This window comes from Haliaeetus leucocephalus, unplaced genomic scaffold, assembly GCF_000737465.1.
Source record: "Haliaeetus leucocephalus isolate CR32 unplaced genomic scaffold, Haliaeetus_leucocephalus-4.0 Scaffold141, whole genome shotgun sequence".
NCBI classification, from domain to species: Eukaryota; Metazoa; Chordata; class Aves; order Accipitriformes; family Accipitridae; genus Haliaeetus; species Haliaeetus leucocephalus.
This window is the reverse complement of record NW_010972577.1, coordinates 2,223,943-2,249,663: the sequence shown is the minus strand read 5'-3', so window position 1 is coordinate 2,249,663 and position 25,721 is coordinate 2,223,943. Positions and strand designations below refer to the sequence as shown.

General features: G+C 40.4%; 1 protein-coding gene across 2 annotated transcripts in view; it reads left to right on the top strand.

Moving 5' to 3' along the window:
* The window catches only part of GCLC (glutamate-cysteine ligase, catalytic subunit), a 34,943-nt gene extending 10,313 nt beyond the window's left edge, over positions 1 to 24,630 (top strand). For both annotated transcript variants that reach the window (XM_010561091.1, XM_010561092.1), the window contains exons 2-16: positions 3,786 to 3,898; positions 4,876 to 5,058; positions 7,511 to 7,624; positions 8,402 to 8,460; positions 8,550 to 8,686; positions 12,034 to 12,108; positions 12,997 to 13,113; positions 13,983 to 14,121; positions 14,651 to 14,763; positions 15,438 to 15,530; positions 16,259 to 16,363; positions 18,518 to 18,599; positions 18,696 to 18,799; positions 18,902 to 19,022; positions 22,828 to 24,630. In XM_010561091.1, the coding sequence (XP_010559393.1) occupies positions 3,786 to 3,898; positions 4,876 to 5,058; positions 7,511 to 7,624; positions 8,402 to 8,460; positions 8,550 to 8,686; positions 12,034 to 12,108; positions 12,997 to 13,113; positions 13,983 to 14,121; positions 14,651 to 14,763; positions 15,438 to 15,530; positions 16,259 to 16,363; positions 18,518 to 18,599; positions 18,696 to 18,799; positions 18,902 to 19,022; positions 22,828 to 23,036 (1,764 nt within the window). In that variant the 3' untranslated portion in view covers positions 23,037 to 24,630. The remainder of the gene's footprint in view (positions 1 to 3,785; positions 3,899 to 4,875; positions 5,059 to 7,510; positions 7,625 to 8,401; positions 8,461 to 8,549; positions 8,687 to 12,033; positions 12,109 to 12,996; positions 13,114 to 13,982; positions 14,122 to 14,650; positions 14,764 to 15,437; positions 15,531 to 16,258; positions 16,364 to 18,517; positions 18,600 to 18,695; positions 18,800 to 18,901; positions 19,023 to 22,827) is intronic.
* The last annotated feature ends 1,091 nt before the right edge of the window (positions 24,631 to 25,721 follow it).

The window sequence follows — 25,721 nt, the reverse complement described above, 5'->3', positions numbered from 1 at the left end:
AAATAATATGTGTAATTATGGTCAAATAACTCAGCATTCAAACACAATTTCAGACATGCTTACCCATTTCCAGCCAACAGTTGTCTTTCACTTTGCCACTGAGCAAGTCCAGCACCACTGTTTGGCTTCTTGCACGGAGAACGGTTTGGCTCCTCCTCCGTTGAGGGGCTTCAAGGTCTCTCTTGTGGTTGTATTTACAGAGGCGATGTCAAATAATTTTCAAAAGCTTGACGTTTCCTTGGGAGCCAACTGAGAAATAATCGTGACAAGTGAAGTAAAGCCGTTCTCGGGGCTGTCCTCCCAGCAAGCTCATGGTTCATGCTCTGTCTCTGGAAGACACAGCAGTGGAGTGGAGCTGGCCTGGAAGGAGTCTGTAGATGCAGTATGTTGCAGGTTGGTAGCCGAGAGGAAGGAAGCCTGTAAAGGATGGTTTTTCCTTGTGTTGGCTCATGGCTAGATCTCTCGTACTCAGCTTATTTGCTTTAACTGAGAATCTATTTACTTTTTTAATGCATTTAACTTCGAACAATTTTTTCAGGCTTGCTCCGTGCGTGTGTGTGGATTTACAGCTTTTGCTTTGCCAAACTGTTCCTCCTCCTGGTAAGGTGCCACAGCGCTTCTGCGAGCCAGACAGACCTGGGCTTGGTCAGAGGTTCGTCCGCCGAAGCAGCGCTGAGCGCATCCGTCTGCGGGGAGAAGCTGGGAGGTCGTCCCTTGTCCTCGGCAGCCTGGCAGCGTGTGCCGGCCGGAGGATGGAGATGCGTGGGGTTTGGTGCGGGGTGAGACCACCGGCTGGGCACGTGGGTCCAAAGTGGCCGCCTTCCTTACCGTGGCAGGGTGGGCTTTCCTAGCTGGCTCTTAGCAAGGCAGCTTGTCAGCCTTCTGCATCAGTAGTTTGACCTGACGTGTATTTTGCTGCTTGCTAGAGAGACTAGTTAAAATTAGGAAGGCAAGTGATCTCTGAAGGGCTTGCACGATGATGAATTACGAATGTCGGGTGAAACCCCACATGTTTGGTTTTGGGACTCTTGAAGCTCTGCCGGGCATCCCGATGCTTTCAGCTTGGCTGCAATTCTCTGAACTTTGTGGATAGAAAACATGTGAGAAGTCTGTGAATGATGAGCTGAAGTTAAATGTAAAAATGCATGAACTCTGAATTTGTTTCTCTCCTTCTAGCTGTAGGCTAAATCTTTTGATGAGCTTAAATTAAATTCTTTAAGGATGCCTATTCAGTCAGTCCCTCTGTTGGCAGATACTCTGTGGGTTACTGGGAATTGTTGGCAGCCGTCTGAAGTTTTTTTTTTTCTTTTCTCATTAAAATTAATGGCAGATCTTCTGTGTGTTAAGACAGCTTTGAAGATTTAGTCAGTGTTTCTGGAGGCAAGTGTAGTAGTTGTTTCTAAAGCTAGATGCATAAATGCAATGTATTCAGTACTGCGCACAGATTATGAAACACTTTGTTTTCTTTGGTTTTGCCTTCTTGGCTTAATGTTTCTTTATGCTTTTGGCTTACTTTATGTCGTGAAACTTGTAATATGGTTTATAGGGAAGTGCAGCGTTCACACTACCAGCTCATTGCAGTTATGTTTGGAGAGGGGTCTTTAAGACAGGAGGCTAAACCACAGTAACATACTCACGTAAGGGTGGACAAATGTTCAGCTTTGTGGTCTCTCGAGGGCAGCTGTGGCTCCTTTGCCCTGCCTTCTGCCACCAGCCCGTGCCGGCGGTGTGGTGGGAGGCCGGGTGTGCGGTGGGCTTCGTGCCCGTTCCCACGTCCGTCCGTATGACTCGGAGAACTGTGTGGTTGCTTACCTCCTCTAGTTTAGGCTGGGTCCCAGTGAGGATGATGCTTTTCCAAAGCAGGAGGAGATGATGTTGATCGTGGTAGGAAACTGGAAGGTGGGAGAGAAGTCACTTTTTATTGACAGTGATCATGGGTCGGGTATCACTGGAGAGACTGGTACTAGGCAACAGGTAAATCAGCACTGGAGTGTGTTCTGGTTGACTACCATCTGCAGCTATCTCAAGTAGATTACTGTGGCATAATACACACAAACCAGAAAATATACACGCAAAGAAATGCTGTCTTGCACAGAAATGAGAAATCATTATTTTTCTTCAGGGATTAAAATCTGATCTTAAAAAAATATAGAGAACATGTATAATTGCTGAATGAGTCCCTCTAGAGTTTGTGTCTAATCAGATTCTGTAGAATTACAAACACTCTTGGATAATGCTGCTTGTGATTTAATCACAAATCCCAACAGAGGATTATATTCATTGCCATAGTAGCTAGCAATAACTCTTCCATGAGCATGGAAGCAACCAAAGAACATGAAGCCCACAAATCTACTGTACAGTGTTTTCCAGCACACTGTAAAGTTCCCTGTTTTGGCAAGCTGTTTTCCTATAAACATCAGACTTCTGTACTAAATAGAAGTTCCCACGTGTTAATACGCTGCAACTTTAACATCGGCATCTTGTGTGAATCTAAGCTTCTGGAGCAGGAGCAGTGTGTTTGGCAGGTACCAGTGGATGCAGTTCTAGACAGTGTCGGAAAAGAAAACCGAGGAGCATGGCGCAAAACCTCTGACAAGCTCTAGCTGTGGAACCGCAGCCTGGATTTTTAACTACAGGTTGATGGAGCTGTCAAAGTCTTGGAGGCAGTGGTTTGAGAGCCTCCAAAAATAGGCACTGCGCATCACCGCTGGTCCAGCTGGGGGTTTTCAAAGCCAGCACCCTTGTGATGCATTTCCATGCACGACTTCTGCTTTTATGTGGCGGGTGGCACGTCACGCTTGGAGGCTGTTTTGTCTTTCACGCTTCCTAAACAGTGCAAAGCATCCTCTGCCAAATAGGTGTCAGGATATAGATTTTATCAGTAAGTACCGAAGGCCTATAAGGTCCAGGCAGCTGTTAAGTCGCTATACTCAGTGGCGCTCTAAAAATCCTTGCGGGAGCTTTCATAGCAAGCGTGCGTGGAATAGAAAGTTTGACGTGAGGGTGTTCCAGGTTTGGCTGCTTTCAGATAATCCGTTAGGGAACCGGTATCCTCCAGTGCTCGGATGCAGCGTTGGCAGCGCTGCTGTTAGCAGCTTGTTGGATGGAGTTCTCCACCGGCGTGGGTCCTGGCTTGGGCAGGGACATTGGGGCCAGGAGGTGGAGGTCCTGGGGGCAAGGTACGGCGCTGGGCAGGAGGGGAAAAAAAGGTTGGCAGCAAAGCTGAATTGGGAAGGGGTAGAAACCCCCGCCCTGTGCCAAGAGCTGGAGTGCGTTAATAGCACGCTGTCTGCGACAACCCCGGGCTTTCCGTGGTGTAAATGAGGCTCTGCAGTGCTAGTCTTAAATAGCTCCAACGAGCGATGGGAGTAAATGGATGTCTTGGTTGGTTGGTTTTTTGTCAGCAGTAGAGACTGTAACTCATGGCATGACAGAGATGTTTGTGGTTAATAGCTTGCATAGGGGTTTAAGGCTTTTTTTTGTCTGAAAAATAATGTGGAGGCAAATACAAATTCAGGAAGCTTTTGGCGAAATATCCACAATTAGAAATGGAGGGGAAAAAATTTTCAAGGCCGCTTTCAAGGAATTTCAATTCTTTATTCAAGGTGAAATAAGCATGCAGCCATCTTCTGTGGTATTGTTACTGCATTCATAGTTAGTGATCGTTTTTAAGCTTCTGTAGAGATAAAGTTCAGTCTGACTTTTTTTTTCACTTGATGCTTAAGATTTGTGTGTGAACAAATTCTTACTATTTAATTGTTTATTTTGTTTTTATTGTTTACAAGGTGGAATATATGTTAGTAAAATTTGACCATGAGAATAAGAAAGTGCGCTTGGTGCTCTGCGGTGAAGAAGTTCTTCAAACACTGCAAGACAAGGGGGAGAAGGTAAACCCCAAGTGAGTAGCTGTTTCTTGTTCCTTCTTTTTCTTTTTCTTTTTTCTCCTGTTAGATACTGTACAGAATTTTGTAGACCTGGCTTAACTTTCAAGTCTGCTTTCGGTAAAACTGAGCCACAGATACCGATATTTTCAGATAAAGTTGGGGTGCAGGCAGTGAAAGATTTTGAGCACACTTGCAGTCAGTCCATGCACCTTTGGTGTTAGGACTTGAAAGAAAGGAGGATGTAAGGGTGAGCCCACAGAAGTTGTGGTTTGGGTATTTGTTTTGTCTTGCTCTGGTTTTGTGTCTGTGTGTACACACTAATGGGGTACTACACCTCCCCTGCCCCACAAAGCATTTGTGTATCCCTGACTACAAGAGCAAGCGAGGGCTGTATGGGGAAGCCTGTTGTCTGTAGGAGCAGTCTCCTGGTTTTGGCAGAATTAGGCAGGTAGGTGTAAGGACAGCGGGGCAGTTCTTCCCCATCCTCTCCCATGGAGTTTTCAGGAATAACTGGATCATATCCCTACTTCAACTAGCCAGAGGGTGACTAGGTGCGCTCAAACTTCATTTGGTTTCTTAACCTAATAAATTTGTGAAACAGGACCAGGTATTCACAGACAGTAGAAAGAAGAAATTGAGTGTAACATTTGCCTCGCCTTCCTTACTGTGGAAGCAGTTGAATGCTCTGTATTTTCCAGTTTCAGTCAAAACCCCAAGAAACAAAGGTTGAGGCAGATACTAAAGGTGATTGCAATTTGACATAGGCAAATCCTGCTTATTGCACGATACAGCAACACTTCCTACTGCCAAACTTTCTTTTCACTGCTTCCTGGCAATGAGGTACATTGGAAGGTACGTTGTGTTACTCTACCAAACAATCAACTTTAGGAGATTTTTCTTGAAAGTTGCATTCATTTCTGAAATTCTTGTAAATAATCCATCTTTTTCGAAGTTGTAGGAATATTTAAATGAGGCTATTGGTTTTTTATAGCCACCCAACACTCTGGCGACCAGAATATGGAAGCTACATGATAGAAGGGACGCCTGGGCAGCCGTATGGGGGAACCATGTCTGAATTCAACACCGTGCAAGACAACATGAGAAAAAGACGGCAAGAGGCAGCTTCTGTCCTCAAAGAAAATGAGGCTGTTTGTACTGTGACGTCATTTCCAAGGTGAGGTGGTTGCTGAAGTGTAATGCTGTGTTTGCTGTTGTCCTTATAAACTTTTTATTATGTATAGCTAAACTGTACAATGAAACAGAGCAAAGTACGATTCAGTTAAAGTACTTTGGCTTAATGTTCCAGTCATGTTTCCTAAAATTTTTATTGCAGTGACACAAACAAATAAGCATATTTTATATTTTTAGGTTACTTCTAATTTGTGATGATTTGTAGAGTACCTGAATATTTGTAACAAAGTACTGTATGTAGAGTAGTTTGCCATCTTGAATTGATATGGCAAATCATATATAAAACGTTTCTCTTTACCTTTTTTGCAACCTTTGATCTTTATAAATAGCCATTTTATAAAATATGGATAACCTGATCTATTTTTTAACTCTACTTTTTCACTAAAGCACATGCAAACTTCTTTTGGTTGCTTGGAACACACAGTAGAACAGGAATGTGATTATCCTTACAAAATGAAGACTTAAAACTTCTATAATACTGTACTTACTGATTCTAGCAAGAAGTGCACCTCTCCTGGGTTCACAACACCCTTACAAAGTGTAGATTTCCTCCTTTTCATTGTTGTAAAGAAACTCTTGAAGAAATGAAATCCAGGATATTACCATTACCTTGGAGAAACTACTTTTGTATGTTTCTTTCAAACATAATTCTAGGCAGGGATTTATTGCATTCATTCTAACTAGCCTGGTCAGTCAAATGAATGAAGACAGTTACGCTTAAAATAGTAAAAAAATTGCTCTGCAGTGTAAGAGAAACAGCTGGTCTTACTGGCTGGTTTCTTTTATAGCACAGAATGCAATGGCCCTAAATTTTTGCTGAGAGCATGAACGGCACAAAATGTGACTTAGCAGTGAAGTTCAGGTACCAAAACACCTGTGTTGTGCCCCATGAATGCTATTTTACAAACACTCTGTTGACAAAATAATGCTTCCTCTTTATGGGAGCTATACTAGATATCTTTAGTAAGAGCTCTCAGTGTGTTACAGAACAGGGGGTGGGAGGTTGCCCTGCAATCTTACAAATAGATTATGTCATTTAATAAATCTTGTATACAAACATTTCAGAACCAGTTGTGCAAGGAATAATGGGAGAGGAGTTCATCACTTTGTAGACACAGAGAAACACTTTTTATATCACTGTAGGAGCAATACATTGGACTTCAGTGAAAGCCAGTAAATAATAAAATGTAGTTTGTTTATTACTTATCATCACAAACATAGTTTCATCCTTCAGAGATTGCTCTCCCTGGGCTATTTAGTTTCTTATTTCTGCCTTTTGCTGTCTTGCCATTCAAGTCCTTGTTGGTTTGACTGGAATCTTGCTAATGTGTATTTCTGAGGTTTTGTGGGTTTGGGGTTTTTTGCTATGTTCTCTCTACAATAACATGTACATATGCCTGTGTGTGTCTGTGCATATACATGTGTGTATGATAAAAAAAAATAAAGTCTGCATCTGAAAAGACAAAAAAAATTGTTAGTGCTGACAAAAGAAGGGCAAAGTGGTAGGCTTATTCAAATTAAAATAACTCAGTTAAAAATGAGCAAACCTGAAAATGCTTAAATATTAAAAAATACTACCTTGGAAGCTAAATGTGTATCCCTAGTTCTTAAATTTGAGGCCTCAGTACTGGACCAGGAGGTTGTTTTCCTTCTTGAGGGCTGGAGTGATGCAGTTTATAATGTTGCACTTGCGTAAGTGATGAAGTTGGGTTTACATGCTGTAGGACACCTTGTATACTTAAATCAGGAAGAAGAAACCAATAGTGAAATACATGTTGAGCATAAACAGTATTTCCAGAAATGTGAGTGTTTCCTGGTATTTTGAGTAGTTTGCTTGTAGTTGTATCAGCTAACCCTTTTTTATACATCCAAATGCTAGAGCCTCTCAAGATAGCACAATCTTAGTCCTTTATACTGTGCAGCATGGAGAAATTAATCTTCTGCAACTTCACCTCCAACTTCTCAAATGCTCCTTTGTCTCAGTTGTACTGGAAACCTACTTATTCTTGTTTCAGATGACTCTTAAACTTACAATGGAGGTTCCAAAGGGGAGGGTTGTATTCTGATTTACTTGCATATCTCAGCATTTTACACCTAATAGCTGTAACTTTTCTTTGCTTATTATGTTTCTCTGTCCAATGATAGAGTAGCGGTTTTAAAAAAAAAAAAAAGTATGTTTTAACCACCCCAGAAGCTAGTTGTTGGCACGTGCTGACCTTTTAACAGCAACTGTTTTAAGACCTCTTCTGGCAATTCCATATGCGTAGGTAGCAGTCTTGAAAAGTGCTTCAGAAATACTCACGGTAGATGCAAGTTTTTAAAAAATCTCTTTTTACTCCTTTGTCTATTGGAATCCTAGTCTCTGATCATCTCACCATTTTAAAAATCACAGTCTGTTTTCATTACAGCTTGGATCTCGTTGTTGTGTTACATAGGTTAGGGTGTCCTGGGTTTACGCTGCCGGAATATAAGCCAACGCCAGTAGAAGGAGGAGCTTCAAAATCACTTTTTTTTCCAGATGAAGCCATCAATAAACATCCTAGATTTAGGTAAGGGTATTTGGGGAGCGTGAGTGAGAAGCTGAATATTTTTCTATGCCTAAATATTATAGGTATACCTGCAACTTCTTTACATTGTTGGAATAGAGAGCTATGTGGCTAGTTGGTGCAGATATCACAAGGACTGGGACAGATATGGTTGTGATGATGTGTATTTTCTGTCAAAGTGACTTAAAGTAAACTGTTAAGTTCAGGTAACTTTATATAGTAGTTCACACCATTATGGGGCAAAAGGTGTTGCATATGCTACTGCAAAATTGTTTCCAGTTTGAAAACCCATGGCTAACCACTTCATTAGAGTTAATTCAGCTCTCACTCAGGTATGTCACAGCAACATCTCAGTGTACTTGGTAACTTGCCCTAGTTGCTCTGAAATGGAGCATGGTGTCAAACTACTTGTATAGTCTGAGAGGGGTTTTCGTTGTAAGGAGAGATTTAGGAGAATGAAAATCATTCTATTTAAAAACTAGGCATGCCTCTTTGCTTGCCCTTCTGTTCTTCAGGTCAGTAGCCTTTTACTTCTGCCTATTCTATTAGCACAGTACTGTGAAGTCCATCAAATTAAAACTGACTTTAGTGAATTAAAATTCAGTGTTGTATCTGTTACAGTCTATCTTAAACTAGGACAAGAAGTGTCTTGAAGGAAAATGCTTAAAATAAATAGAAAGTTGACACTCTGAAAGCCTGAGAATTGCTGAGAAACTAACTGCAAAAACATTTGCATAAAGAGAAACTTTCAGATATTTCAGCAAACTTTTTTTGTTATAGTACACTGACCAGAAACATTCGGCACCGAAGAGGAGAGAAGGTTGTGATAAATGTACCAAGTGAGTAAATTCAATCTGTCTTTTTGCTTTTCAAAATAATTATTCAATCTAATGCTCTGGGTTACTGAGTACCTGCGTTTTTCACACAGTATTTAAAGATAAGAACACGCCATCACCGTTTATCGAAACGTTTCCCAATGATGATGGAGAAGCAGCAAAGGCGGCTAAGCCAGACTATATATACATGGATGCTATGGGGTTTGGAATGGGAAACTGCTGTCTTCAGGTAAAATGCATCTGTTTTCGAGATGTTACTGAACGTTGTCTTCCCAAAACGCTTCCCTTTTTAAGACCTGCCTTATGTCTAATTTCTCTAGCTTAATTCAACTGATGCATTTTCAGAGTGGCAAAAGGGGGAATAAACCAACAAATTTAATCGTATACCTGGTAATCTAGCCTTAAAATCCAGGTTTGTTTGCATTATGTTTATTTTCTGCTAGTATTCAGATGTGATTGGATGCCTTGCTGAAAGGGTTTCTTGAACTGGTCAAACCCATTTTGATGAAGCGCCTGCTGCTGGAACTGCAGCACTTTCCAAGTGTGAAAGATCATCTTCCACTGTGGTCGTCTTTCAGGCATGACCAAAGGACACTGGGAATGGAAACTGAGCTGTCTTGTAGGAATGCGTGGGGTTTTTTGGTAATTCATTTGGGTTTTTTTCCCTCTTCCCCATTCTTAGAACAGCAAAAGCAAGGAGTGACAAGAGTCATTGGAATAACTTTAAAAATAAGTAGCTTTCTCCTTCTGTATAACTTTATTTACAAACAGCATGAACTTCTGTATAAAATTTCTCATTCTTAAATGTTTTTAGCTATCTGCTAAGAAGTCTTCTCACTGCTTGTACCATGAACCTACCAAATCCACATGGGTAGCTGTCTTCTGATACTGCGTACTGGGAGATATTTTTGGTTCTGTTTTCTCCCATTAACACATGCCCACTTTTTATTGTTTTCATTGACTTGCCTGAGTTACTATTATCTTACAGTATCCTCTGTTTAAATTCAGGTGCTGTATCTCGGCAGTGCTTTAATCCTTTAAATATCTGTTTGTTTTAAAAGTTTCTCTATCGTAGTAACCTGATGCTAGGGGCTGATGCCTTAAGTAGTAGTGATGTATTTGACTGTTGATAAAACCTGCCTGTTGCCACCGCCGTCTTGGAAGCAGAGCTAGGAAGAGGTTAGTGTTAAGGCTCTAGGGGATTAAAGCAAATTCTCCAAGCTGCTGTTGTTTCATAGCACTGGCAGAAATGACCCCATTCAAAGCATTTCCCTTCCAGAAACTGCAAAAGCCCTTGTCACTAAGGGTAAACTAGGGAGGATCTGATGGAAGTAGTGAAATGTATATAATACTGTGTGTTTTTTACAAGGTGTTAAGTTTGATGTGGTCTGTTTTGTACCATCTCTTTCTTATTTAAGGCTAATAAAAGAAATACAGCCTTACCATTCAGTCATTGTATGAACTTGTTTAAAAGTACATTAAATTCCTTTTTATGGAGTACCATTTTACTATTCCTCGTTCTTGTAATCAGTGGTCAAATTCAAACTCGGTAGTCTTGTTATCGTCAAAGGGAGAATGAAAACAAGGTGCTGGTAGGTGCTATAAGCAGCTTCTTGTGTATCAGCTAATAATTCTTGATAACTGACTAAAAGAAAACATGTATTTCCCACCTATTTTCTGTAAGGTAGTTTGCAGTATGCATACTTCCCTTTGTTGGTTTTTTTTTTTTTTCCTCACTGCACCAAGCTACAACTTAGTTTCATGTATTTCCAAAGTAAAAAATAATGTCCTGATGAGCTCAGTGGGACAGCCCGCAGCAATGGTGGGGTGGGAGGTGCTTCCCCTGCGAACAGAAAGGCAAACCATCGCATCCAAAACCATTTTGAGGCTTCACGTCCCTGTGCCTGCTGAGCTTTGTGCTCGTAGCTGCTGCTTTCCGCAGTCCTTGCAGTGCTTGCAGCCCTCCTCTGGAGAAGACTGCCATGCCCTTCTCCTCTGTAATGGGGCGTTTGGCTAGAAACCGGGTTGTATCCTGGATTTAATGTTGATTTGGGATAAGCATAAAAGGGAAGAGGAGGCAGATATCGCTGTGTTGGGGAAAGAGTGTAGGTGTCCTGTCCGCCTGGCCAAGGCAGGCTCCCTAGTGCTGGAAGTCCAAAATTAGTGATGAGAAATCATACTTAGCTGCTTCTCTGCAAGAGAATTAAATAATCTTGTCTTTTCAAAGTGTGTTTTGGTTTGGGTTTGGTTTTTTTTTTTTGATAGCCACTTGAAGGATAGACACAGAAGAAGTATTTTCCCTACCACACATGCTTTTTTCTAACTTGGGATGTTTTAGTGAATGTTGGCTGCAGATTTAAAAAGACAAACAAAATAAACACATCCCATATTCCTCCTACACCTCCCCTTCAATCCCACCTCCCCCATTTCCCCCCAAAAAATCCCCCACTGAGCCCACCAGTGACCTCTGGAGTTTTGGGGGTCTTTTTTGGTTGGTTGGTTTTTTTTGAGGCTTACTTGGGGTTGGATTGGGCTTCAGTCGCCAGCGGAGGAGAACCTGTATGTTTTGTGGGACTCTCTAATTGTAATCTGTGGAAGAGGAAAATCTGTGTTTGGCTGGCATTCTTCAGGACATCAAGCAGTGAGGGTGATATAATGCTGAAGCCTGTTGTACGATGTTATGATAGTGGTACAGGGGTATGCTCCCATCTAAGTTATCCTCTCATCTATGAATATGTAAACTGAAAAAGAGAGAGAGGCTTTTAATCTATTTGCATCTTTTAACAGTTTTGAGGTGATTGATCCCCCTCCGCATTTTTAAAATGCATAAAGTCTCGGTTTGGGAGGGTAAGGTCTGCAACTAGAAAAGTGTCTCATGTTTGATGCTGTGCTGAGCAAATTTCACCAGAAGTTTCAAAGAAGTTTTATTTTCTAGTGGCCTATGTGTGGTAGGGCTTCTACATCATTAATGGCTTCTGCAAATAATATTTCTTTTCCATCTTTTGCTGTGTCCTGGCCTCTAATACAGGCAAAATTGGACATTTTTTAAATAAAAGTTACACTAGACATGAAAATACTTATTTTTCACAGTTTCACAGGATCAAAGGCATCTTGAAATGTTCTTTAAAATGGGATTAGCTGTCACACAAAACATATTTTACATCTACAATAGTTTCTGACTGTCATTCTAAGTAGGTAGGTTCCTGGCTTATTTCCTGAAGGTGCATTACTGACCCATATGTATTGTAGATGTTAACTCTGTTTTCTTTGGTTCTGGCAAGTGTTTGTGTATTTAGCCTCACAGCCAAAGTGTTGTGGTCTGAAATCTTTTAATGAACATGGACATGGCATAGAAAAAAGCTTGTGATATAAATGCAGCTGATAGGTGGGGCAAAAGTTTGTCCAAGAATTGGGGGGAGGGGAGAACCCACAGAAAAACCCCACCCAAACAAACAAAAAAACCCCATAAAATTCTTGGTATCTAAATCACTTTATTATATCATTGATTCTAAATCTAGGAAGACTGTGCTTGCGCTATGATTATAGAAATTGTGATAGCAGTTGTACTTCCAACAGGTAACATTCCAGGCTTGCAGCATTTCCGAAGCGAGGTATCTCTATGATCAGCTAGCCACGATCTGTCCCATTGTGGTAAGTAATGAACTTCTATCACATCAGCTCTTCGTTGTGCAAAAGCCACTACATGTAAAAAAATAAAATCTAAATTTAAAAAAACTCAAACGCTACTCACAAATTTGGTACTCTGGGAGCAGCGTTAGTCTCTTGCTAGGTTGTCACGTGAGCAGTGTGATTTATTTAATATCCAAATGACAACACAAAACAGATGTTGTCTGTTTCTTCTCCTCTGCCCTCCTTCCCGCATGCATGAGGCTCTTGTTGAATAGTTCTAGAAATACATTTGGGGCAGTTTTTCATGAAAACAAGACAAGTTCACTCCTTAAAACAACTTTTAATTTTTCAACTCTGGTCTGGTGTTACAGAGGGTTTCAGCTTAAGTTGTTTAAAGCTGTCCCTTTTGTAAGCATGTGGTCACAAACAGGTGTTTATAACAGGTGTTAGAAAGTATTGGTCTGGTCTAGGTGGCGAGCAGATCCTGCTCTGAGCGAGGTATGTTCCGGCTGTGTTGCCAAGGTGCTTGGCCAAACAAAAATAAACAAAATAAAATGATTGCCAGGTGAACGTCTGGAGTTTGGAAGTGTGTGTGCAGAATACTTGCTGGTTTGTCACAGAATTGCCTCTGCCTGTATCATCTTGGTGTTCCTTAAATGCTGATCTGTAGAGGTAATGAATTTGGAGAGTGTCGGATGCCCCTTCAGTAATACTAACCCTTCATCGAGGTGTTTTCTGGAGATAGCAGTTGAGAGATTTGTGGTTGTATGGGCTTTGGCTGTATGTTAAACTGAAGTATATACTTCAGTTACTTGAGGACCAGCAAGTTTCCCTTTCCGGTGAGGCTGTGGTTTTGCTTTTGGTTCCTTGGCTTGTCCTTTGTTTTCATATCAGGCTGTTTTATTTTAGATGGCATTGAGCGCTGCATCTCCGTTCTACAGAGGCTACGTGTCTGATATTGACTGTCGTTGGGGAGTGATCTCTGCATCTGTAGATGATCGAACGCGAGAAGAGAGGGGGCTAGAGGTAAGTAATGTTGGGTAGTAGATGTCTGGGCTTTTTCAGGCAAAAAAGTTAAATCTCCTTTAGCATCAAATTCTGCTTGTGCTCATCAGAATCCCTAACGAGGGAACATGGCAGTCTTTGTGGTAAATACGGGAGAGGTGGTGTAAACATGCGCCTTGGTACAGTTTATGTTAGCAAATACGTATTTTCAGTTAGGTATAGAATCCCAGTAGAACTCTGCTCACTCCTTCACAGCTTGCTGAAAAGGTCCTCCTGTGATGAAACTTTCCAGTCTGTGCTTGAGCCCAAAAAGCAAAAATTGCTTTGGATTGAATAGCAGGTGCTGCTGAGGAATCCAGTAGTATAAACTAGAACTATGCGAGAAGAGCCAATTGTCAGAACTTGAATTTAAGGAGTTTCTCTAAGCAGCGATTGGCATTCAAGGCACTTACAAAATTGTAGAAATAAAAAAAAAATTTAAAAAAATCTACTTGAAATATTTCTGGAACTACCCATTTTAAGAGCATCTCTTAACAATGTGTGCGTAGTGAAACTGTATTGGTATGTGTTGCAGTAGGTATAATAATGCTTTCCAGGTACTTGGGGTAATGGTATATTACATCAGGAAAATGTTTCCACTTTTAGAGAATTCTAGTCAATGTGCGATGTCTGTTTTTTCGCTCAGATACATACATCTGCAAACAAAATAGTCATAATTCCAGGATCGCTTTCCGTTAAGCCTATTTAAGACTCGTGCTTTGAATAATTTTAATTGAGGTTATAGGGTTTTTTAAACAGGATAATAATTCTCACATAAGTGTCATTAGTGAGCAAAACTTAGGTAACATTGTTAACAAGCTGTTAAAATATTGTATTCTTAAATTATATAGCCACTGAAGAACAACCATTATAGAATCAGTAAATCCAGATATGATTCCATAGACAGTTATCTATCTGAATGTGGTGAGAAATACAATGACATTGATTTGACAATAGACAAAGATATCTACGAGCACCTAATAAAGGAAGGTAAGTGTTTGCTTCATTATGAGCAGGTTAAGAATTATGCTTGCAGTGTGTGGGGATATTTTACGTTTTCGTTCTTGTTTGTTTCAATCATCGTGCATCCCTGAGAGTGGTGACTCCTCAGGAAATATCTGTGTAGCATGGTCCTGAGAGTTTTTTAAAAAGTACTCAAGAAACTGTCCCTAATTCTAGCTTGAGAAGCTCGGTGTTTAATGCATTAATGTTTTATCTTTGTGGAGAGAGCAGAACTGCTTTAGGACACGTGGCACAGAGGTGCATCACAAAACAGGAAGAATAGCAGCCACACCAATATTCAGCTGCCATTTCCAAACAAGAGCTTGGTTGTTTTGGTTTTGGGTTTTTTTTTCCTCTTTAATCATTTCCTTCCTTCCTGAAGTCATCATTTAAACTTTAACAGGATGTGGTGGGTTGAGGTAGCATTGCAGAGTTGGATATTTTCAGTCTTGTAAAACAAATCGTTTCCTAGAGCCTGCTTTGCTCTGTGTGAATTGTTTGAATTTTCATTTTGTAGGTATTGACCACCTTTTGGCACAGCATATTGCACACTTGTTCATTCGAGACCCATTGACTTTGTTTGAGGAGAAAATACATCTAGATGATGCAAATGAATCCGACCATTTTGAGGTTGTTGTCTGATTTAGAGGAATTTAATAAATATATACATTAAACTGCTTATTCTTTATAGTACTGCTTAATTGGAGGATGACTATATTAGCTAAGAATTTTTTCTGAATTTTTCACTTCAACTAGTTCTTTAGCATATGACTTTGCAATTATAAGTACATTTATTTCTTTTTATCATATATTTAGGAGAAGGTGGTGGCTTATACTTTAAACCCATTAAGATATGAAAGGCCCAAACTATGGCTATGTATATGTGTTATGGGGAACTGTCTATTTTTATGGCTTCCTAAAAACTGTTTTGCATGACACTTACGTATGAATGTCTCTCTTACACAGCTTTATGAAATAATAGCTATGGTATTATTAGGTATTTTTTGTTTGGGATGCATCAACCCCTCATAAAAAAATAAGTCAGCTAAATCTCAGCCCTCTACAATCTTATACGTAATCTTCAAACAAAACAGCATGAGAAAGCGTAACACATTTGCTCCTAGGATGGGTGGTTATACTGTTGTTTTCAGAAAGTCGTGCCACTTAGTTGGGAAGCACTTCTTTAACTTGATGGGCTGTTACAGGGAAAATATTAGGACTCTAGTTATCTGCTTATTTTTCTTTGTTTCTATTATAAAATGGTGCATATCTTGATTGTGACAGATTTTTCATGTGCTTTGCAGAATATTCAGTCTACAAACTGGCAGACAATGAGGTTTAAGCCACCACCTCCAAATTCAGATATTGGATGGAGAGTGGAATTCAGACCTATGGAGGTAAGGAAGGTGTCAATATGCACAAGAGCACATTTCCTTTTAGGTGGAAGAGTACCAGGCATTCTGCCATCCAGTACCAAACCCTTAATTCTTATGCTGTGTTTTCTCCCCTCTGAATCAGTAGACGCAAGTGAAGTGGACAGCAGTGTTTAATCAGACGTGGACTGTGGGAATATAACTGACAGGAGAATCCACTGCAGCACAGCAAAGCATGCTAATGGATTTGGGTGATGGGGAAAGGAATTAGGCTTGTATTAAAGCAACAGTAAACAAAGCCCCATTTAGCTTCTCGGGACTGTATTTCTCCAGTAATTTTCCTGGTACTGAACAACTCCACTGTCATTGTTTTGTTTTTTCACAAGTGCTTTTATTTTATAGCTGTCCATCTGAGCTCTCTGAATTTAATCCCTTTAAAGTAGAAATTTAAAAGCTCTTACACATTTGTAATTACACAGAGAGCCTGAAGGTGCAGGTTATTAGATAATCTTTTTAAACACAAGTGTGTTTTGGCATTGGATTAAAGGGTTGAGTTTGAAGTGTGTGCATGCATTGTGCATTTGAAGTCACTGCTGATGATTCCAGCTCATGCGTCGCCATCTCTGCCAGCAGAGTGTCTGTGAATACAAGTACCGACATGAACGTTGGAGTCAACTCTCCTAGATATTTATCTACTTCCATGAGTGAGTTCCCACTGAAGTAATTTAATCTGTAAACCTTTTCGTGTCTAGGTCCAGTTAACAGACTTTGAAAACTCTGCATATGTTGTGTTCGTGGTACTGCTAACCAGAGTGATTCTGTCATATAAACTGGATTTTCTCATTCCTTTGTCCAAGGTAGGTGTGAAAGGTCAGATCTATTAGAGCTAAATGCAAAGTATTTGCATCAAGTCTGATTTTTATCCTCTCCAAGCTAGGAACTAATATAGGTGCACTTAGGGAACAGGCATTTTTATCTTTCAGTCAGTTTTCATCTGTACCAGTACTTTGAATCAATTTCAACTCCACAGTGTTAAACAAATATTTTACTTCTGTCTCATGGAATTAAGCTTATAGACAAATACTGTGGGAATTTCTGTGGTGCCTCACAGTGTCTGACTACTGCAGAAATGTTGAGAAATACCATTGTCGCAAGACTGTTTTGAGAGTGAGAAAGGACATGTTTCCACCATTTTACATGTGGGGAAAATAACCTGTGGAGGTCAAAATAAAACCTTTAGATATTTATTTTTATGTGGCTGTTGCCTATGTCTTTTGTTCTTATGAACAAAATAGAGAATATCTGGCGGAGAGGGAAAGGAGGAATTCAGCATGCTTAGTGTTACACAGTATTTGAGTGAAAATGAATACTGCTGATTCTGGTCACAACTCTGACTTGTGTTTGGACAGACCAGCCATGCAAAATGTGCTTTTTCCTTAATCTTGTCCTCACAATTGTTGAACTGTTTTGGGTGAAACTGTCCTTGCACATCTTTCTGAGGCACCTGACGAGAAAATGTCTTTTTAAATAGATATTCCTGCAATGTTACTGGTAACTTTAAAAAAGGTCTTGAAGTGCGGAAGGCTTTTGACAGACTATATCCTAGAAAATACTGCCAGTGCTGGCTACAGTATAGCAGAAGTATCCTGAGGCATTTCTTAGTGTTTTTAATTAAAATGGAGAAGAATACTGAAGTTGTAAATTAACAGTAATCATACCATACAGTTGGGATGATTTTTAAAAGGAGAGATTCTCTTCCTGATGTCAGGGAGTTCAGACTTCATAAATAATGCAGCAATTTAGCACTTACAGTGCATAATTACATTGTTATTTGGAATGTCTCAAAAGCACAAAATTTTTAGCTAATGAATACCAGTTAAAATTGAAAAAGAGATCAGGTGCTGAAAGAACCTGAACAGAGTTGAGTGGCTGGGGGGGGCATAAAATTGCTTGAGCTTGCCAAGCAATTTGGCAAGTAATGCAACACAGAATTGCACAGCCACCGGTAAGCCTGCCTCTTTCAAGTAAAATAATACGGGTTTATGGGGCTAATCTCACGCTGATCTTTGCTGTCTGATGGAGTGCGGTTGTACTCTGTTAACTAGGGCTGGAGTTCTTTCAAACTTTCAAAACAGCCTGTTTTGTAAATAGGTTTCATAATATGAAATAATGAACAAAACCACACTTTTGAAAACAAAGCTTTGAAAGGTAAGATGTAAAGATTTTTGCATTGCCCTTAATTAAAGGTCAGACAAAGAATTCAGCAAATCATCCCTTCTTCTGAAGACAATACAGTAAACCTAATGTCCGAAAGCTGTGTGATGTTAATTCCCTGAGAACATACCAACTAAAGAACTTGGACAAAATCTTCTGTCCAGAAAGACAGAGCAACGCTTCTGTCATTTGCAGAGCATATGAGCAGTGCTTCGTAGTTTGTAGATTTCTTGAGAAGTCTGGGATTTAGAACTTCTTTACTAGCAGTCTAAGTTTATCTATCTAACAGATGATTGGGTGTGGAATAGATACAATTCCCATACAAAGTTACTGGAATTCTGTTTCTGAAAGTTTGTTTAATACAGTGATAGCTCTGCTAAAGACTTCAGTGATTTTGTTAGGAAAAGCAGCAAACTATGGCTAGGGAAACAGCAATTTTCTTCTTCTATACTCATGTAAATTGCATCTAAATATGCAAAGAAGTCTGCCAGATGGGATGCAACCTGTTAATTACAGCTGTTCCTGTGTTTTCATCCAAATGTAAAAGATTAGCGTAGCATGTTCTAATGTAATACTATTGCCTTTTCTGCCGGAGACCTAATTTCGCAGAACGTCATCTCTTTGTGGTTTTGCCCAGGACCCCTGAAGAATGAAATAAAACTTACCTCCACAGCTTGGCCCTGTGTGACGAAAATCGTAAGAAACATAGTTTCAACTAATGAGACCAAAATGTGAGGGTTTGGGAAAATCTTAATTTTCTAAAATGTCACAAATCTCTGAAATACTACTTTTGCCAGGTGGATGAAAACATGAAGATGGCCCAGAAAAGAGATGCTGTCCGGCAGGGAATGTTTTACTTCAGAAAAGATATTTGCAAAGGTATCATAACAAGCAATCTGATTAATGCTGTTGGGGATGTTTAGCGCATCTCTTGCGTTCTAATCGTTTCTTCCTTTCCCTTTCTCACCCATGAAGGTGGAAACACTGTTGTGGATGGATGTGGCTCTGCACAGAATGGGACAGGCACCGACGCGGAAGAGTACACCTTAATGAGTATTGATACAATTATCAATGGGAAGGTCGTAGCCTCTTCTACCTGGAACACACAACCTTCCCCTCCATTCCGCCCTCCCAGAAATCAGATCGAGCATGTTTTATGCTGACTCTCTTCTCTTACACAGGAAGGAGTCTTTCCTGGTTTGATCCCAATTTTGAATTCCTATCTTGAAAACATGGAAGTGGATGTGGACACAAGGTGCACCATCCTAAACTACCTGAAGCTAATAAAAAAGAGAGCATCTGGTATGTTTGACACTTTTGGACGTAGATTTTTTTTTTTTTCCTGGCATTTTTCTCCTTAGACAGTAATTGGGCTGTCCTCTAGTTTTCAGTTGGGTAAAGCTGGTGGCAGCTGTGGCTGCCTGATTAAGTGTCGAATCATAGGAGCAAAGGACTTGAGTGTGTTCTCTGGCTTAAATCTGGTCCAGTCTAATTCTGATTATAAATGTTTCGTGATCCATTTTAGAACTTAAATTAGAAGTAATTCATACAGTTACAGTTACAGCTTAGAGGGTAGTGTGTCTCCAGTCCAAGATTTCTCTTTTCAGCACCACTTACTGCTGCTTTTGCCAGTGTATTGTCCACTGTAGTAGTTTGCACATATACTATAATCCCCTTTGCCTGTCACTTAAGTGTTGTAACAGTATGTGAGGCTGGGTCTGGTAGCCTGGTATTATTGGTGTGACTAAACCATGTCTGCTCCAAAGCATTCGTAAGTCTAAATTCTGGTATACTAGAGCGTGGGACCTAGTCTTTAGCTCCCTGATAAGAAAGCCCTTCTGTAAGTAGCAAAACTCCTTCAAGCAGAGCGATCCAGGCTCTTTCCCTGTCTTCCCCATGTTGCGGTGTTTGTGAAGACAGGCAGTATAATGACTCTTTATGCTCCTTTTTTAAAATGCAGCAGTACAATGAGTAAAAGATGCAGGCTAAACTTTAATTCAGAACTTGGCGTGTAGCACAGTCTGCAGCCTTTTTATGTGCACATCCCCTGTATGCCTGCCTTGCTGTAAATTTAGCTAGACAGTTAATTTTAGTCTCGTAAGTCAAGACTTCCCCCCCCAGTGAAATATATTCACTGGTTTTAAATTAAAGTGTTGCATTCCTTTTTATTTCTTGAAAATTGCTGTAGAAGCTTCTAGGTAAAGACCTTTTTAAAGCTGAGGTGGAAATCAGGACTTTCTCTCACCTGGTAATTCAATACTTTAGTAGTACTTTAGACTGGTAACAAGTTTTAATTAATTAGAGCTTTCACTGTAAATGTTCTTTTCTAAGACTGCTTGTTTGTAGGAGGCTTCTGTCCCTCGGGTGACATAGACAGGGGATTTTATGCTTGGCTTAACTGAGGGAGAGAAGAGAAACTGGCAGGAAGAAAACAACTGAGGCACATCAGGCCTAAAAATAGCAATGCTTTCAAAATATTCTATTGTTGTTGGTTTTTTCCCTTCAGAAAAATGCTGTTGAAAAAACAAGGAATGCATAAATCTCATAGAGGGTTTTTCCCAAGAGCTAATGACGAGGGCTCGACCCCCTGCAGCAGGTGTTCCCCTTCCAAAGAACAACTTTGCTACCTGGTGCAAAGTCACAGGCATTGCAAAAGTCAGCTTGTGTATTTACATGGACCTAAAAGGTGTGAGAGTCTAGGGTTTATATCTTAACTCTGATGAACTTGAAATGATTTTTAAATGATGCTCTATAAGAACCAGAATTCACAGAATAAAAAGCATTAGGTCTTGTATTACTGTGCCATGATGTTACTCAATTGTGAGCTTTGGATTATTCCAGTTTACTCTCAATCTTAAATCAAATGTTCCTGAACTGCATCCTGTCGGGCATGGACATGTCCACAAAGAGTGGCCATTTTTCAGATTTCTCTCCTCAAACGGTGAACACAGAGCACTCAGTTAACCACAGGCATCTTAGCTGCTGTGGCTTTAACCTTGCCCCAGCATAGTTAATCTGTGCTTCAGTCTCCTTTTCTCTTGCAGCACAGCTTAGGTATTGCCCTCGCTGGTCTCTGTCTAGCTGGTGTGTGACTGGGACCACTCAGTGAGACACAGATTTGCTAGGCAGGCAGCAGCTGATGACCACCACCAAATATTAATGAAAGTGGTGTTAAGGTAAGCAGTATCAAGTGACCGTTGTCCTGGCGTGCTCTCCCGCTTCTTGGCTGTCTGCAAGTGTAGACATTTTCTCAGCCGAAGGTGGTGCAGGAAGCGTGGGGCTTCATGACCATTCCCAAACATGATTTCCGTGATCGTTGCCTTACCCTTCTCAAAGCATTTACACTTTTGCTCCCCATAAAGTCATACAATAAGAAATGCCACAATTTTATGAAGTGCTCTTTGAAAAGTGAAAATCCTGTAGTTTTGCACGTTTAAGTGCTCTTCCCAGTTATTTCATTGTATGCCTTCTAGTTCCTGCATTGTAGGATAGCATTTCTCTACTCACTTCTCATCAACATTCATAATTTTGCAAACTTCGCAAGTATATTGTTGCTTCTGAACTTGCGATTCCCTTTGTCTTGTCTCTCCTCACTTGGAAATTCTCACACCTTTTGTCAGTCTGGTGCCTTTTCCCAATACTCGGGTATGTTCTTTGAGAGCTGCGCGCTGTGTTCACGATGAAGGTGCTGCAGATGTTCACTGGTACGAAGGATGGGGAGTGATTGGGCTGCCTGACCACTAGATGTCTGTGTTGGTGTGAGCTGGGCTGCTCTCCCATCTTCTCCTCCACTGACAGCCTGCAGCGGCTTTTAATCCAAAAATGGGAGTCTCTCTATGCTCTGCTTATCTCCCGGCCCCACTGATTTTCTTGCAGGCCCTCTGTTTGTCGTTGGTTTGAGAAAGTTTTTGTGTGAGTTATTAGTGCCTTCAACAAATAATGCTTCTTGGGTGGGTTTTTTTCTGCCCTCTTTTTATATAGAAGTGTAAACTCTGGCCTCATTTCTTTAAAACATGACTTCTGGTTTTTGAGGGACATTTTTATTTTCAATAACCTTTTTTATTCTGCTTTTCTTTCCTGTACTTTTTGCAATTTTTCTGATTTGTGTTTGTGTATCTCTGTTCAGAACCACTGATAGGATATCTTTAAAGAGCCTTAGATGCTTTTTACTTTTTATTTGTGTGTTCCTTCTTGCTTTCCCTAACTGGATTCCTCTTGCTTTTTATAATATTCTTAAACTAAAGATTTCTCTAGTGGAAGCCCTTGACTCTTTCTACTCTTACAAGGAAGCTGAGGTTCCAGTAGCTAGCAATGAAAGTTTTGCTAGGCTCTTTGAGTATCCCATCAGCCTACCTTAATGTCTTACTGTCAGGGTTACCTTAAATTTGCACGAGTTAAGGGTTGCTTGCATATGCTGCAAGATTCAGTAGCCTAAACGCTGGTGTCCACCTGGCCTCTAGCTGCTACTCTGTAGGGATGCAGGTCTCCTGCAAGTGGTGTGTGCCATTTGATGACCCTGTATAGAAGCATTGGGGACCCTTAGGCACCTGCTGACCGCCCCGTGGACTGCATACTGAAGCAGAAGCAGTATGTACAAACTAGGAGTTGACATAATTGGGAACCTCCCTATTTCTTTGCTGGAGAGCTGCCAGAGGGAGAAAGAAGATTAAGTCAAGGTAGACAGAGCAAAGCTAGCAGCCAAGTTGGATGGATCAAGTACAAAATTATTTTATATATACGTAGTAGTCGTAGAGGTGTCTGTTGGTTTGTCTCAGCCAGATTGTCTGTTAAATGACGTTTTTAAGGCCTCTTGCTATACAATCTGTTGGTAACACCTGTTCCAATAGCTACTTCTCTCTGCACTGTCTCATTACAACATCTGAAAGTTTGAAGATCGCATCAGACAAGTGGTTTTTAAACTATCAGTGCTATGTCAGCTTAATTATGCCTGCAGATTAGCCATATTTAAAAAAAATATGTATAGGAGTGTGTTTCTTGTGAAAGCATGGACTATTCATTAATTGTCAATATAACACATAGAACTTTAGGTGTTGTACTGCTAAATTAGATGTATAAACTGTGCAATTTGGCTTCCTCTTGCCCACAGGAGAATTAATGACAGTTGCTCGGTGGATGAGGGAATTTATCGCACAGCATCCAGACTACAAGCAAGATAGCGTGATAACTGATGAAATGAATTATAGCCTTATTTGGAAATGCAACCAAATCGCACAAGGCCAGGCAGAGTGTCCTGAACTGTTGGGGGTAGGATTTAACAAGAAACAAAGTGGAAACAAAACTGGCTCTTTGGAATGAATGAATGAATGTTTCTTAAATAGTAGAAAGTCAAAGCCTTTTAGCAAAGCACTAGCAAAGATACTGTGAATCTGGTACAGTTTCATGGTGTGAAGACCAAAACAGGGATACTGCACTATAAAATGGGCCAATCTGCCTAAATATTCATTTAAGGCATCCTCAAATGGGCATATTCTTATTGTTAAGGTTTATACAATGTACATGTAAATAGTAAAATATTTTTATGATTAACATCAATGTATTTTAATAACATTGTATCTAAAGTTATTGTGAATTAGCTTGTAACTTTTTTATGCTTATTCTAGAAAGAAAAATCGTCCTGAACAGCTTTGTAAATGTAATGGTACTTGTATATTATATGCATTCCAGTTACTGAATGTTGCTGTAATTTTTTTAACCTGGAATGTGCTAAGTAATCTACCTTATTGTATAAGAAAAAAAAAAAAATCTTCTGGACCTACCTGAACCACAGATACTTCTTCCTCCCATTTGGGTTTTGAAAGTATATATGAACAGACAAATGCATGTGCATCCTATTTGTTAATCTTTACAGCAGTTTCTCAGTTTCCACAAGACCTGCATCCACTCATAAACTGTAAAACTTAGAGGAACAGATCTGTCTTTATTCAGATAACTTGCCTGTCTCCTGATAACTTTAGCCTTAGGAAAGAGCTGCCGTATTCATATGTAAGCTGCATTTCCTGCAAAAAAAAAAAAAAAAAGGATTAAGATGCATCTTCTCCCAGATGCATCATTATTTTTTCGCCTCTGCAATAAATTTGTATGCTATTGCGGTTCAGAAACTTGATCAGTGATTTAACAGAAAAGCAGTAATGGGGGAGAGGTGGTGAAAGAGAGGAGGGTTTGAGAGCTGAACATAAAGCTGTCTTTACGAAGGACCAGAGAGAATTGGTTGGGACCGTGGCACTCCTTAACTGCTGTTTCTCCCACGTTGCTGCTCTTCCCACAGTTGACAATGACTGCAGCACAAAATCGAGGACCTGTCTATTCTTCCTAAAGGCTGAGTTTCTCATTTGTCATTTTTTATTATAAATATTTTTGGCAGCATGTTTATTTCCATAAGGTATTTTATGTAGATAGCTGAAGTACCTACATAGCTGTAGGTATGGGCAGCCTAATCCCCTCTAGAAAATAATTATAAAGAAATCATGGAATGCACTAATCCTTTGAATTGGGAGCCAGTGCTGGGAGCGACTGTAAAGTATTTAAAATCTAGCCATTTCAACTGTAAATAAAGCAAACTTAAGGGGCCTTTTTGATTTAGCTTCTTAACTGACTTCTAGAAGTGAATTGCATTATGGGTAGATTATGCAAAGCTTCATGCAAGCATATATAAATACCTAAGATGTAATGATTTTTTTAAAAAGAACTAATGGAGAAGCTGCAATGAAGAGGTGCACTAAGAAAAAGCTTTCATGTACTGACATTAGACTTTGTTCTGTGTTCACAGGTGTGCTTTAGAGAATAAAAAGAATGCTTTTTTTTTCTGCAGTGGTGAATTTGTTTTAATCAAGATGTAGGCATATGCCAATTTAGTTTCTGTGAGAAGGAAATAAAAATAAAATTTGCAGTATGTGTTGGTCACTTGCATGGCTTGAACCCACATTTTCAGATTCAAAAAAGGAAGAGTTGCGTACCTCGCAAGTATAGCTCATCTTATCCAGACTCACTTTGTTCACAGTGAAATTTCTCAGGACTAATGGCAACCAGTCTACCCGTCCTGCAACGGAGAGAAGTCCTTGTCATTGTCATGGTAGCATCTGTCTGATGGCTTAGCATCAGCTGCTATGCTTAGAAGACCCCTAAAAAAAGCTAGAATGCTCTTCTGCTCGTACTGCATCAACACATGTCCTTTTTCCCTTTCAGTGGACATTAAATCACCCTTCTGGCCTAGTAGGTGGCGACTGTCCTGTAAGCGAGAGCAAATTTTGTCAGGATGCCCAAAAGCTGTGCCTGGAAGTTTCCCTCCTGAGTTCTTGTATGTGTGTTCTCAGAAAGGACGGGACAGATCAAACACGAAGCTGCTGCTTGTTTGTTGAGGTGTCCGTGGCTGCGGTATCTCAGCAGTTTCATTCCCCAGATGAAGAGTTAAGGTATGTGTTCCAGCCTGTTCTTGACGGCGTGGCACGGTGAAGGTTCTCGCAGGCGGCAAAGTGGAGCTGCTGCAGGGAAAGGCAAGCTTTGCCACTGGTTCTGAATATAGTTTAGAGGTGGCTTTGCGGTATCTGCACCCACTCCGAGGTGGAGAAGCAATCCCTGAGCCTCAAGCTCCGGCTGACTTAGAGAGCATGAGAAACTCCCTTGGGCTATGAATTCAGGTTTTTTGGTCCTGCAGCCGTGAAGTGCTTTCATGGAAATAATGACCTTTCCAACAGCCACGTGAGCAAAGGGAGGGAAGAAGCACCAAGCACTTGAGGTGAAATGTGGTTGATTCCTTGCCCAAAGACCTCAGTAATGCGTCAGTCATGGCGCTTCCTGTGATTGCTCATGTTCTGGCCCCAGTTCAACCTCAGTAATTTGCTCCATGCCTTCCGCTCAGTTTTCACCTAGAAGATCCCGTTTGTGATTTCCAGAGGTCTCAGTGCAATAAATGATACTCTGATGCCCAGTGTTCTCTTGAGAGTCAGAAAGGACTTGAGTACAAGTGTCCTTATTTCTGGATTA